Source organism: Vombatus ursinus, unplaced genomic scaffold, assembly GCF_900497805.2.
Source record: "Vombatus ursinus unplaced genomic scaffold, bare-nosed wombat genome assembly UNPS02014945.1, whole genome shotgun sequence".
In the NCBI taxonomy this organism is placed as follows: Eukaryota; Metazoa; Chordata; class Mammalia; order Diprotodontia; family Vombatidae; genus Vombatus; species Vombatus ursinus.
The window spans coordinates 6,740,060-6,754,956 of NW_020954723.1; the positions used below are offsets into that span (position 1 = coordinate 6,740,060).

The 14,897-nt window shown below is 37.8% G+C and overlaps 1 protein-coding gene across 1 annotated transcript in view; it reads right to left on the bottom strand.

The window, feature by feature from the left end:
• Positions 1-7,693: 7,693 nt before the first annotated feature.
• Positions 7,694-14,897, bottom strand: part of TTC8 (tetratricopeptide repeat domain 8) — a 46,428-nt gene continuing 39,224 nt past the window's right edge. The window contains exons 13-14 of the mRNA XM_027844822.1: positions 10,058-10,141; positions 7,694-8,194 (exon numbers count right to left, since the gene is read on the bottom strand). Coding sequence (XP_027700623.1) covers positions 8,078-8,194; positions 10,058-10,141 — 201 coding nt within the window. The 3' untranslated portion in view covers positions 7,694-8,077. The remainder of the gene's footprint in view (positions 8,195-10,057; positions 10,142-14,897) is intronic.

Here is a 14,897-nt window from a genome sequence, read left to right on the forward strand (position 1 = left end):
ATCCATCTATGCTTTTGGCTCTCCTGGATTCAAAGTCCTTCTCACTTTTGAACATCCCTCAGCAACTGGTGCCTTCTCACCCTCCTCCATACTAGACCCTTCTCCCTTTGTTTAGTTCTTTCTAGGCCTTCCACTGTGGAGACAAGCTCAGGTCAGCCACGCTTTATTCTGTATCTGACAATGTTTGTGACTCCCCTGGACTCAGCTGCTCTCTCATTCTACAACTTATCTTACCACTTGGGGCCTTCTCACCCTGAAATTTCTCTTTTCCATTCCATCCCCTTTCTCCCACTAGTGAGTTCCTTCCATTTGGAAGATAGGCCTAGTTTGGCCATGCTTTGCTCTCCATCTGACCCTCTAAGACTTCACCACTATTCTGCCTACAAGTAAGATTACTTATTAGGTTGTGAACTCCTTGAAAGTAACAACAATATTGTGTTCTTTTTTCCTATTGATTCGCTAATAAGTACTTAATAAATACATTTTGAATGAATTCACAGTAAAGTACAGAACCATTACTAGGTTGAATTCTTACTGCTTGTTTGAAGAGGGTGGAAATGCTTCTGAAATAGTGTTATTTTCATATTTCAGAAATCTAACCTAGTTAATACTTCATTACTTAGATGGATTTATGATCTCTTAAGTTATTCCCTCCAGGAGAAGAGGCCACAACCCTGTCACATATTCTTGCTGTCAGATTTTTATCTGTGTGTGGCAGAATTGATCCATAGAGAATTCACTTAGTACTATGGAAGCCTGGTACTTGGTACTTTTAATAATGAGGCATCGAGGTGGTGCAGTGAATAGACAAGAAGCTGGGCCTGGAGTCAATCAGACCTGAGTTCAAATCTGATATCAGATACTCATTAGCTATGTGACTCTGGGCTAGTCACTTAACCTCTGTTTACTTCAGCCTCCTCAATGGTAAAACGGGGATAATAACAGCACCTAACTCCCAGGACTGTTGTGAAAATCAAATGAGATAATAATTGTAAAACACTTAGCATAGTCCCTGGCACATTATTGTTGTTGTTCAGTTGTGTATGACTCTTCATGATCCCATGGACCACACTGTTCATGGGGTTTTCTTGGCAAAGGTACTGCAATGGTTTTCCATCTCCTTCTCTAGTGGATTAAGGCAAACAGAGGTTAAGTGAATTGCTCAAGGTCACACAGCTAGTAAGTATCTGAGGCTGGATTTAAACTTAGACCTTCTTGACTCCAGGCCCAGTGTTCTATTCACTGAGACATCTAGCTGCCCCAACCTGGTACATAGTAAGTGCTATGTATATAAATTCTAGTTATCATTATTTGATGGATGCCAGCACAGTTCTTGGACTACCTGCCAGGTCAATAATCATGAAAAAGAAACTTAGGAAAAAGGATTGTAAAAGTATAATATTCAAACTGCCTTCTCATCTTAAAAATCTAGATCTATGGATGACAGGGACCTGGGTAAATAGATACAAAAACCTCTGCTGGTTTTTTTCCCTAAGAATTTAGTGAGTGCTTAAACCTAGCCCAGATGGCTATGCTTTGCTAATAGCTAGATCATACCAGAGCAGCTTCATGGGTGTCCTTTGGCTACCAGAGCAAAGGCATGTCAATATAGCATGGTTTGACAGCTTTAAACTCACATAGAATAAAATAGCAAAGACACAAATGAACACCCCCTCCAATCCTGCCAAAGAAAACCCTGAAGATGGAATTTGTAAGGCAGTTGTGTGGGCAGTAGTTGGATGTGTAAGCAAAGCCAACCCCAAAGTGGCTCCAAGCATTTATTCATCCTCCCACTACCATGGAAAACACTGTGTCAAGTTGGGAAGATATAATTAACAGCTTTGCTAAGGTAAAGGATGGCTCTCCCTCCCTGGAAAATTTAGCATTAACAGATTAGAAATGGGCTCGAATATGTCTTCTGAGGGATTCAAATGGAACAAACTGAGGCGACTTGCCATTTTGCTGGTATACTAGGAACGTTGTATAGTGGAAAGAGTATTGGATTTTATGGATGAGGAGACTGAAGCTCATTCATTTGTTCATCTGTTCAACAAATATTTATTGCCCTAGTAAATAATTTAGCACCAATCAAGTCTGGTTATAGCAGTCATAGGTAACATTTCAGATGTTATTATTTCCTTTAACTCCGAGAAACCCTGTTGCTCATGTTTTGCTAGGAGAGGACCTAGTGACAAGTACAAAAAAATCCAGGGAATACCACTAACCAACATGACTATACAAAGAAAGTCAAAATGTTAAAAACCTTTTGCTGCAAACAGTAATTAATGAGGAACTATATGTAGAATACTTTGTTCTTTGTAAGAGTTGTGCCCAATTTCTGTCTGGGAAAGGCATTTTTTTTTATTCTTTGGGCCATGGAAAGAGCAGAGTAAAGGAAAATAACAGGAGGAGGGAGAGAGTAGAAAATGTGTGGTTTGGAATGTCTGAATAGCTGGAAATAATATGTTTACACTATAGGTATAAACATATTCATTTTTCATTCACCAGGGAATTTTATTTAAAATTAGATATAGATTTTTGAACTCTATAGAAGTCCTATTAAGAAACCTCATCATGACAATAGAACTGGTGACTCTGAATTCTTTTGGGCATTGCTTTTGTTATTGCCAATCAAGGTGCTACCTGCTGGTTTTGGGGTAGAATCTCCCAATCTTTCTTTTCTCAACCCCACCCACATCCTCTTAATACCCTTTCCTTGCTCCCAATTTGTCTTAATCTGGGAAGTGGTCAAAGGGAGCTGATGTGTCTCATACTCCTGCTCTTGCAGCCTAGGGATTGTGGACAGCTGAGTTGGAAAAGAGAGTGGAAATGGAAAAGGGATGGGTGGCTCTGTAACACATAGCAGACTTGGAGACTGAGAGAACCAAATCCAAAGAGCCAAGCAATAAAAACCATGAGATCCTCAACAAATTGTGCATGAGGTGTATTGGAATGGATGCTGTGCCACTGAAACTCCGCATAGACTGCAGATGCACAATGGATGATTCCCAGTTCTTCCCTCTTATTTCACATTGCTATCTTAACAAGCAGCTGCCTATTTATAATGTTTTGGTAGAAAGAACATGGACCAGGAATCAAGGAGGTATTAAGATCTAATTTTGCTGTGCTACTAATAACCTATGTTTCCGTGAGTAGTGAACTTTAACATCTCTGGGGCTCATTTCTCCAACTGTCAAGTGAGAGGTATGATTGGATTAAATGACCTTCAAGCTCCTTTGTAGTGTTAAAATTCTAGGCATAGGCAGGAATGACAGAATACATGAAAGGAGACAGTATACAAAGATGATTGAAGGTTGAGAGGTTCCTAAATTTTGCATTTTGTGAAGTCTCAGTGTACAAAGATGATTGAAGGTTGAGAGGTCCCTAAATTTTGCATTTTGTGAAGTCTGTATGAGAATTTGTCCTTGCTTTTCAAATTATCACTTGGGACTACCTTTCCTTTTAATTCCTACTGTGAGATTCCTTGCTCAGCCCCTAAATGTCTCTTTGTTGGGCATCTCAAAGGCTCTTTTTCTCTTCCCATCTCATCTTCAGCTATCTTAATTGGTTCATATAAAATTATTTTTTTTTTCCTTGCATCACCTGGATGACATTCTGGCCCAGTATTTCCTTTTGTACCTCAAAAGATCTGTGATTTCACCGGTTGGCATATTTTCTTCAACTAAGTCAAATTAAAGCCCCTTTAGGCCTTAGTAGATATTTTCATGAATTGTTGAGGCCAAAAAAAAAAAAGTACTCAACTGGTGTATAGTTTTCTGGTGAAAAGGTCCTCTAAACTTAGCTGGGCTGGCTCTACTCTGACTAACACAGTCTATCAATGGGCCCATACACAAAGACTTTTACTGCATTGTAGGACTGCCAGAGCTTATGGCTCCACTGGCATAGCCTTTGTGAATCAATCAAATAAAAAGCATAAATTAGACACCTGCTATTTTCCAGGTACTATGCCAAATGCTAGGGATATAAATACAGAGAATCCTTAGTCTTCTCAAGGGAGCTGTAAACCTCTCATCAAGGTTATGATAAGACTCAACATGACAGAAGTACTTGGGCTTGTAGGCAATATTCCTACCTGGGGTGTGATAAGCTCAATGATGTTAGGAAACCTGTCATTTATTTATGTTTCTCGTGAAGCACCTACCTGCAGCACTTAATAAATGTTAAACAAATGAACGAATGAACAAATGAATAAAACAAATGAAGCTTTTCATTTTGCTATTCAGATTAGTGGCTACAGTTTAATTTTAAGCAAATAATTTCTGATCACAAATGGAAATATATGCATTGCTACACTCATAAACACTGGCCTACAGAAATGCTGCCACAGCACCGAGAGGTCATATAGTTCTAGAATAACTTTGTTACAAAGATGTATACAGCTTCTGATGCAGTGTTATATTATGTCATAATAAGTCAACTACAAAGTATTTTGCCCTTGGCCACCCTGACTCTTTCTTTGCAGCAGTGTTCATATTGAATTAACATAAAATCAAGATAAAACCTTTTTATATCACTACTTTAGTGGATTCTTTTTTGTTGCTGCTGTACCCTCATTTTCACATGCAATTTAAATAATGCACAATAATGCTGCTGTACAAATGAGCTGTGTAAAAACATGGTGCCCTAAGAGTCTTAGTGCAGCTTTAAACTTATAGACTTTTGGGACATCCTGTATTAAAAACGCTGATGATAACTTTAAAGATCTTGAAAAATACACTAAGATATTGGCTGATGGCAGAAATGAGGAACTTGTGGCCTAGTCTACAGAAGTCTTTTAAATACCTGTCTAAACAAGCACAAACTGGCAAGGAACTTGGATAATGCAGTGAATTTAAGTATATTGTTGGATAAAATGTTTCTGGTTTCCCTGGGATGTTGGAAACAACTTTTTTGTTTTGTTTTTACAACATCACTGTTTAGAATGGATTTTCCAACATGTAAGAACCCTATTGTCAGTCAACATTTCCCCATAATTGAAATTAAAATATTACCATATCTAAAAAAGACAGATACACACTCCAAAGACGAATTGATGTCAAAGATAGCAGTGTTAGGAACTTAAATACAAATAAGCATTAAATAATTAAATTGTGTATTTTCCACATATGTGTATATGAATATATATGTTTGGTTTAAGTATGAAGGAATTCAGTATATGGGTGGGTTTTTTCATTGATTTTTGTGGGTATGTGTTACATTGAAATCACTTGGTTGTTGTTGTTATTATTTGTCCTTCATTCTCAAAGAGGACCATGACATCAGGCAGGTGATGACATGACATACAAGTGAAGTGGATTTAAGTGAGGGAGGGCTATGCAAAGTCACCAGTCTCACTTGTTTACAGAGTGTATGAAATGTCCAGGTCCTTTAAAATGTGCTTCATGGGAACTCGGAGATTTTGGACCTTGAGTGAACAAAGTTTACTTGCTTTAACGTTAGGCCTACATGAGTTGGAATGGCACAATGGTGCCACTGAGAAAAACAGGGAAGCTGAGAAGAGGGACGAGTTTTTCAGGAGAAATTATGAATTCAGTTTTGGCCATGCTGAGTTTGAGGCGCCTCTCATGTCCTGGTGGTGATATCAAGCAGGCAGCCAGAGATGCATAATAGAGAGCTTGTATATAGAGATGCTTTTAATCTGCAAAGAAATAGCTGAGATAGTTCCTGCCTACATGTAACTTACATTCTAACTGGGGAGAAACAATTTATACACAGATAAGTAAATACACACAAAATAAATGGAGGTGGAAAGAAGGCATCAACCCCCTCGTCATATATATATATATACACACACACATGCATGTATACATATGTGTATACATACACACACATATGTATGTGTATGTAGGTACATGTGTATATATGTGTGCATATATACACATATATACACACACATATTGTATATGTATATGAGGTTACATATATATGACCTCAGTGTGTGTGTATGTGTGTGTGTACACAGAGGTCACATTTGAACCAGGGAAGATATGAGAGGCCAGAGGCTAGGATATCCATTGCAATCATCTACATGAGAGGTAATGAGGGGCTATGATTACATGTGAGGAGTGGGAATGAAGAATGGAGGATTATTCTTAAGTTGTAAACCCCAGTGGCTAAAAGGATGGTGGTCTCCTTGAAAGAAATTGGGAAGTTTAAAAGGAAATATTTAGAGGGAAAAATTAATGAACTTGGTTTTGTACAGTTGAGTTTGAGAACCCAGTTGAAGATGCAGGACTGTAGCTCAGGAGAGAGAGGAGGGTTAGATCATAGAAGCTAGTAAGATCACTGAGAAAGCATCAAAAGGAAAGGGGTCTCTGGGATAGCGCTCTAGAAGACATCCACACACAGCAGGACATAGATGATCATCCCACCAAGGAAACTGAAAAGGACCAGACAGGTAAAAGAACCACTATAGAGATGGCTTAGCAAAACCTTCATTTTTTTGCATATTTTTTTCCTACAAAATTGTAGGATAACACAATATTTTTCACTTCACGTTTGACTTCAGAGCATAATGAGGAGGGTGAATGTTAAGAGCATGTGAGGCAGCATGGTACAGTGATGAGAGATCCAGTTTTGCAGTCAAGAAGTCTCTAGGTAAAATTTCTACCTCCAGGGCATCCTGGCTGTGTAACCCTGCACAAATCAGTTCACTGCTCAATGCCACAGGCAACTCTCTAAGATTACAGATGGCAAAATGGTTGTTGATTCAACATCAATGAAGGAGGTTTCCTTTATCGAGTAAATAACAAGTCTGGACCAAAACAGAATGCAGCCTAACTGTGGGGTTTCAGATAATAAATGTTCAGGTAAATGAGAAGCCCCTACAGTACACACAGGTCTAATCTTCCCCAGTCCCTTAAAGCTCGTTAGTTATTTATATGTTTGTTTTTTTATAGTCATGCTTCTAATAGGATAAAGGCCCCTAAAGAGGGTGCTTTCCTGATACTAAGTCACTGACAGACCTTAGGGTTATTAAAAATATCAGCAAAAAGTAGCATATAATACTGGGGAAAAGTCAAATAGTTCCATTTTTGGTCTTTTATTTCAGAAGTATTGGTTGTAAAACACTGAAAAAAATAACAAATACCTAATACCTGTTTCAGTGAAAGTTGAAAGGTACATTTATTATGTATTAACTATTTTAATATAGTTTCCTCAAGTCCAAATTGGAATATTTGAGGATAATCCTTTCCCTACAACATATTTTCTCCAATCAAAATTTTAGTAACAGCTAAAGTATTGTTTAGCAATAAAAATAATTTTAAGTAGGGAGAAATATTTCCCGGGATATAATTAAATTTTGATAATCTCATTATGACTTTAAATTTTATTATACAGGTAAATAATTAAATGTATAAATGCTATAGTAACAATATAATAATCTCTAAACAACTGTTAATGTGTTGATACCATTCTACCTTAATGATAAAATTAATATAAGGTAATTATTTCATCAGCAGAATCAATGCTTTCTTAATGCTTTGTGTTTAAAAATCATTACTGAAGACAAACCCACGTGATGAAACAAAAGAATTGAACAAATCAATCTGTGACAAATAGATTAAATATTTATTTTAAAACATAAGAAACTAGAAAATATACAGTATTCTTAGGATATTTAATAAGAAAAGTTTTCAATAGTTTTTCTTTTAAGAAGTAACATCTCCACATAGAATAAATGCACAAACTCTTAATAAAAATACAGTTAGAAAAGCAGATTTTTGCCTTTTCACTCCTTAATATGAACATTAAATACCAATTATACTTTTAAAATCCCTTCAGATATTTTGTAAACGTTACAGGGAAGCATCTACCATCTGATCTACTAAGGCCATGACTTTCTTCAACAGCTCCTACATGTGTTTACAGCCAACATTTCATAAAAATTCTGCGTTAGAAAATTTTTATTATGTATTTTAAAGTTAAATTTCCTAATCCTCCAATTCTCTTCTCATCAGCACAGGGTATATTATTAAGCTTCATGTGATAAAATATCTGTACTAATATTATGATGTCTGCCTCTTCCTAAGAGCATATTTGGTAGGAGGAGCAATCAAAGCATGGCAAAGTGCTGTTTTAACTGTTTAATTAAATGTTGTGTATCAATATGATCTGGAAATGCTGCTTCAGACTTCTGCGCAGCCACATAGCTTCTCTGCAGGTCTCCTATCTGTAAGAAATAAATGAGGCACTCAACTATATGTCAAGAAAAGTATAGTAAATATATATTGTACAGATACAGGATCAGAGGTGCATCCAGTCTAACCCCTCATTTTACAACCAAGGACATGAAAGCCCAGAAAATTATGTGACTTGCCCCTTATTACCACAGAAAGCCAGGATTCAAATCCAAGTCTGTGGATACCAAATCCAGTGTTGTTTTCACTATACCAGAAATACTGGATCAATTGGCTGTACTGATTTTGGTTTTAGAATCAAACAGCTTTTTAATTATTTTTTTAAAGATTTTTCTCATCTAAAGTATTTGTATCAAGTTAAATATGAGCAGCCCAGTTGGAAATTAAAAGATTTACTTGGGGGGGGGAGTGGGGGAGGGTAGGCCATACAATTATAAGCTGAATAGTATATGCACAATTAAAGGCATCAAAAAAAAACAAAACACAAACACAATCAACCCCTGTAACATACTTCATACAAAGACATACTTTTAAGGACATGGAAATAAATGCAAAAAAAGATTATTCAAAACTAATGTATTTTGTACTCTACCTTCTTAAAAAAATATTGAGATAAATATGGCTTAAACTCTTAAAAATGAGATTTGGGATTTTAATGTTTGCAGGGAACAGATAATGATTTTGTTTTAAAGTCTGGTACTAAAGAGACACAAACAGGAAGATTGAAAGGATCTGTATCTATCCATTTCTGTAACCAAAGAAAGCTGAACAGACTTTATTGAGATTTAATCAGTGATTAAAGCAAATTTAATTATTTCAATTCTAGTAATTTTTCTAGTTAGAATACTACTTTCTCTTACCAGTACACAGCATTTTGCCACAAAAGATCTTTCCTGTGCATGTTATTGGATTAAAATACAATAATGTCCCTAAGAAGACACATCATATTTATGCCTAATAGTCTTTTTTAAAATATGTTTTTATTTGTTTATACTGGTTTTTTTTTTACATCATTGTAGTTTTCTCCAGTATACTTCTCTTCGCAGACAGCCAACCAATATAATCTTTTTTTTTTTTTAAAGAGGTAAAATGTTGTAGTAAATAGAAAGCTGGCTTCAGAGTAAGGAAGACTGGGTTCAAATGCTAGCTCTGATGCAGACTGATTGTGTGACCCTGCACATATCACTTTACCTCTCAATGTCCAAGGCAATTTTGCGAGACTTTAAATTTCAGAGCAGTTGATTATCCACATTGACCAAGACAGTTTTTGCACTGGGAGTTCACTACACTAATGAAATCATAGGTCCCTAGCAATCTTATTTTTAAAAACAGAATTGTAAGTGAGGTGAGAATTATAAGTGAAGTATAGCTTCTTCATGTTGACTGTTCTACTTAGAACATGTTTTGGATAAAAGGTTAAATTTATGTCTATACTTGGTAGATTTTGGGCCACACAGCCAGCACTATCAGGTCTAGACTTGAACTCAGGCTATGTTGACTGCAAAGTGGGCACTCTATGCACTACGGCATATTGCCTCTCAACTAAATAGTTTCTACAACCTAAATACTGAGAAAAATTATCATATTCAGGCAGGCTAATGGGATTTTGGCTAGAAAAGATCTCAGAGATCATCTGTACTCCTTATTTTATGAATAAGGAAACCAGGGTTCAAAGAAGGTAGTGACATGTCCAAGGTCAGATGGGCAATAAATGGCAGGGACCAAGATTTGAATCTAAGGATTCTTTTAGATCTACAGTCAGTGTCCTAATATACCATCCTACCTTGATATGGCATTTATCAAGAAAATAAGGATTTCTTTATCCTACTATACTTTTATTTTAACCAATGAAGAAGAAAATAGAATTAATAAAAGATAAGTACCGTTGGGCATACCTTATCAGAGAGTGCTGCAAAATTAAAATGAGGCTCATACATATGGGGTGCTAAAGATGAAGCAGTTTGCAACAGGGCTCTTGCCTAGGTTAAAAGAGATATATATACAAGCACAAAAGAGTTAATGAACCATAAACAAGGTATTTTGATGAATGTTCTGTAAGAAAATTTGAACCTTAAATAAATAATATTAATAAAAGCAACTGGGGCAAAATACATAAAAATATTTCATAAGAACCACTGAGAAGTTTCTATCATATTTAAAGATTAAAGATTTAAAGGCAGAATAACAGTTTTGATTGCCTTACATTTTTAGATAATGCTCAACTCAAAATATTATCTTAAGAATGAAAGTTTTATAAAAGGGAAAAAAATCCTCCACATATTTGGGGTTTTGCTGTTGGTTTAAGTTTTGGTTTTTTTTACTTCCTGTTCTCTATGGTAAATAAAGGGCAATAGTAATCTTCAAAACCCCATGTAGTAAGCTGAATGAGAGAAAAATACATGCTGGGAGCATCCATCCTTCATGGCACTGATGTCTTACTGGGCCCTGCTGGCTATCTTTCTGAAGGAGAAGGGAATTGAAGCTGACAGGATATCTGCTCTCTGAAGTGCTCAAACAGCAAAATGCTCATCCCTGCCTGTCCCCTAAAGGTCCAAAGGAACATATACAATAGAGAGAACTGAAATGTATGTACAAGCATCCTCCGGACCCCAAACACAGCAACGGAAGAGCTGCAGCTGAAATGCTCAGGCTGACATTAAACCTGCTGTAGCATATATTTTGTCAGGGATGAGAGGAGGAAAATAAATGTGTAAATCAAACAATATCATTCCTTGATGCTAAGATCATATTTACATAATGGGAAAAAAACCTACTTACTTTTATATGTTAGCCACTGTGCTTGGCACTGGGGATACACAAAGAATGAAATAATCACTACAGTTACCCCTTCCACATCTTGACTTTACCCATCACGGTTTTAATATATCACGGCTTGGCGTAAGAAATTAAGTGGGAATTTTGGGGGAGTTTTGTGGAAGCTGCAGCAGAAGGACAGTTGTGAAGGACAGCAGGTAATACAGAGCCTATGACCAAATACTTAACCCCAAATTTTACAATAAGGTACTGTAAACAACCCATGAAAGAAAAAGAAAAAGAAAAAATTCAGACTTCTTCTCTGGTACAAAGGGAGGGCCAAAAAATTTTTCTAGATTTACGATTTTCCAGAACACAAGCTGCATTCCTAACCCATGATGTGGAAGGGATAACCGTACTTTCAAGAAGCTTCGGTTGTAATGGAGAGTCAGTAAGAAGGGTGTGCGTGCATACATACCTATATACACCCACATACACATTTATAAATGTATACATATACACATATACATGTACATATGCAGAGTAAATATATAAAGAGAATACATATGAATTAGGGTTCAGTAGAAGGCAGTTAAAAAGGGAGGGCTCTAGCATTTGGGGGGATTAGAAAAGGCCTCATGTAAGAGGCAATGCTTGAGCTGCATCCTGAAGGAGAAACAAATTATAAAGCTGAGGCAAGAAGAAAATGCATTCCGGGCATGAGGGAAACCCAGAGCAAGGGCACAGAGATGAGAGTTGGAGTGCTGTGTGTAAGGGACAGAGAGACCAGTGTGACTAAAATACCTAGCACAGGAACAGGGAGGAATATCCAAAGAGGCTGGAAAGACAGATTGGAACCAGGATGTGAAAGGCTTTAAAAGGTCAACAGAGGAATGTATATTTATAGTTTATTCTAGAGGCAATAGGGAGCCACTAGAATTTACTGAGTAGGGGACCGACATAGTAAGGTCTGAGATGAAGGAAAATCACTTTGGTAGCAATGTAAGCATCAGAAAGAATGGAGTGGAGAGAAAAGTGTGGAAGAGACCAATTAGAGGTTGTTGCAATAATCTAGGGGAGAGTGACGGAGGACTGTGTGGATAAACTGAAGGGATCTGATGTAAGAGATGTAGTGGAAACAGACGCATCAATCACTATTTGGCAACTGATCGCATATATGGGGGAGGAAGAATGAAGAGTCAAGTATAATCCTGAGGTTACAGACCTGGGAGAATGGAAAAATGATGGATACCTTCAACAGAAACAGGGAAGTTTGGGAAAAAGTTGGATTGAGGAGAGGTGGGGAATGAGTTCTATTTTTGAATATGTTTAATTTGAGGTATTTTGGGGACATCCAATGGGCAGCTGGTAATGCTAGACTGAAGCTCAGGACAGGTACTGGGACTAGATGCAGAGATGTGAATTGTCTTCATAAAGATGATAATTAAACTCACAGGAGCCCAAGAAAGAGCCTTAAGGAACACCCACAGTCATGGGGCATGATATAGGTGATGCGTCAGCAAGAGACCCAAAAGAAATGGTCAGACAGGTAGAAGGACAGCTGGGACAGCAGTGTCCTGAAAATGCAGGGAGGAAAGAATACAGAGGAAGAGGGTGGTCAACTATGTTAAATACAGCAGACAGGGTGAGAAGGATAAGGACTGAGAAAGGACCATCAGATGTGGTCATTAAGAGTTCACTGGTAACTTTGAAAAAAGGAGTTTCAAGCCAAATGCCAGATGGAAAAGGACTGAGGAGCAAATGACAGGAGAGAAGTAGATACATGCTGCCTTTTCTAGAAATATGGCTGAGAAAGGGAGGGGAAACATAGCATAACAACTAGGGACATTAGGTACGAGTGAAGAAGCATATAGGGAGAGGCTGAAGACTGGAGGCTGAGCATGCCAGAGATTACAAACTCCTGGTGAAGGCAGGACAGGATGGGGTCGGGAGCACATAGAGAGGCCTTAGTCTTGGCAAGGAGAAGGTGCCCCTCACTGTCAAGAGACTGGAATAAAGGAGGTGAGAGTGGGGGTAATATCAAGGGATTCTACAATGAAGAGAAGGGGGAATGAAGGAGCTCACATCCAACGGCCTCAATTTTCTTGGGAAAGTCAGGGGTTAGGTCTTCAACAGAATGGGAAGGGAAGATATGGGAGGCTAGATGAGGGAAAGTTTAGAATCCCTTTTGTGGGGAGTGAGATAGAAGTCAATTAGGGAGAATTAAAAGTATTGCTTTGTAGCAATAAGGGCCCTGTTGAAGTGGGATAGTATGAATTATGGTACGCGCAGTCAGCTTGGTTTTATACCTTCCTCTAGTTCCATTCAGAGGCACAGTAAGTAACTACAGAACAGAGAATGGGCCTTTGATTTCACTGATATAGAGAACTTCTCAAGAAAAAACTCCTACAAAGCAGCTAATTGGTTATACAGTTTTAAAGAACTGCCTGGGGCAGGGGCAGGAAAAGGATTTGTTCTGTAAAACTTGGACTCAGTCAAAAGGCCACACTCAAAGACCTAGAAGGCTACATGTGGCCTCAAGGCTGCAGGTTCCTCATCCCTGGACTGGGGCATTGGGTTATTAAATGCCTTATTCAGGGTCACATAGCTACTATGTGACAGAGATGTGACGAACCCTGCCAGGTCTCTACCCACTATGGCATGCTGCTTCTGAATATCCATGGGGGAAAGAATTAATCATTACATAAAGGCACACAGAAGGCAACTTTTTAAATGGCCAAAATGGGTTGGTCTGATAACAATAGCTCATATTTATTTAGCACTTTACATATCTTTTCTCCTTTCTTATAACAACCCTGACCCAGTAGCAGTAATTACCATTACCCATTTTATAAGTGAAGAAAAAGAGTCTCAGAGTTGTGTTATTTGCCCCAAGCCACACACTTAATTAAGTGGAAAAGGTGGAACTTGAATCCACATCTTCTGAAGATAAGTTCAGTCTTGTGGCTACAATGCTGGGCTGCTTGTCACTGATGCAACCATTTCACCAAAATACAAGATAGAAGATATATAAGAAGGGACAAAAAAGCCTTTGTCCTTTTAACAACATAATAAATACATGTCTCATATAGACACAACTTCAGCACCCACTATATAAGATCTCATTTTGGAACATGAGTTTGTCCATAGTCTGCCACTGATTAGAAGCAGAGTGGAATACTGGGTAAAGAGTTGGTCTTGGTGTCCTTAAGACCAGTATCCAAGTCTTGTCTCTGACACCGACCTGCCTCACGCCCTAGAAAACTCTCCTAATGTCTCAGTGTCCCAGGCAACTCTCACAGATGCAAAATAGTTGCTGATTGGCATTGGTAGGAGTTTTCTCACAAGGAGCTCCCTAAGCCAATGAACTCAAAGGTTCAGTCAAAAAAAAGTTTTGTCAGTAAGAATCAATCTTACTAACTTTGGGTGACCGTATCATTCTAATGAGGGAAGATCACACATGAAAGTTGAAGGGGGGGAGAAGAGAGACAGTACCAGCTCAGGAACATGGCAGAGGAAGTCTAGGGCAGGGGTGGGGAACCTGCAGCCTCGAGGCCACAGGTGGCTCATATTTGTTTTGTGAAGTTTGGATTCAGTCAAATTGCCTCACTTGAGGACCTAGAGGGCCACCTGTGGCCTTGAGGCCATAGGTTCCCCACCCCTGGATTAACTAGAGCTAGATATAAATGTAAATTTAGGCACAGAGTCCAATCAGCCTAAATATTAGCAATTTACTTAATTAGGAGCTCAAAGAGATTATGATGGAACTCATAATTGCATTTAAAATGAACTTCCTAAAGCCACACAGGAGGAAACCATGTGGACCTTAGGGGCCATTATATTGCCCTGAGGCTTAAAATAAGTTAATTATTATTATAATGGTTACACTACAAAATTAATACAGATAAAAGAAAAATAATTTTATAGAAGACCATATTTAACAATTAATTTTTCATAAAATTTAGTGGACATTATAATAAT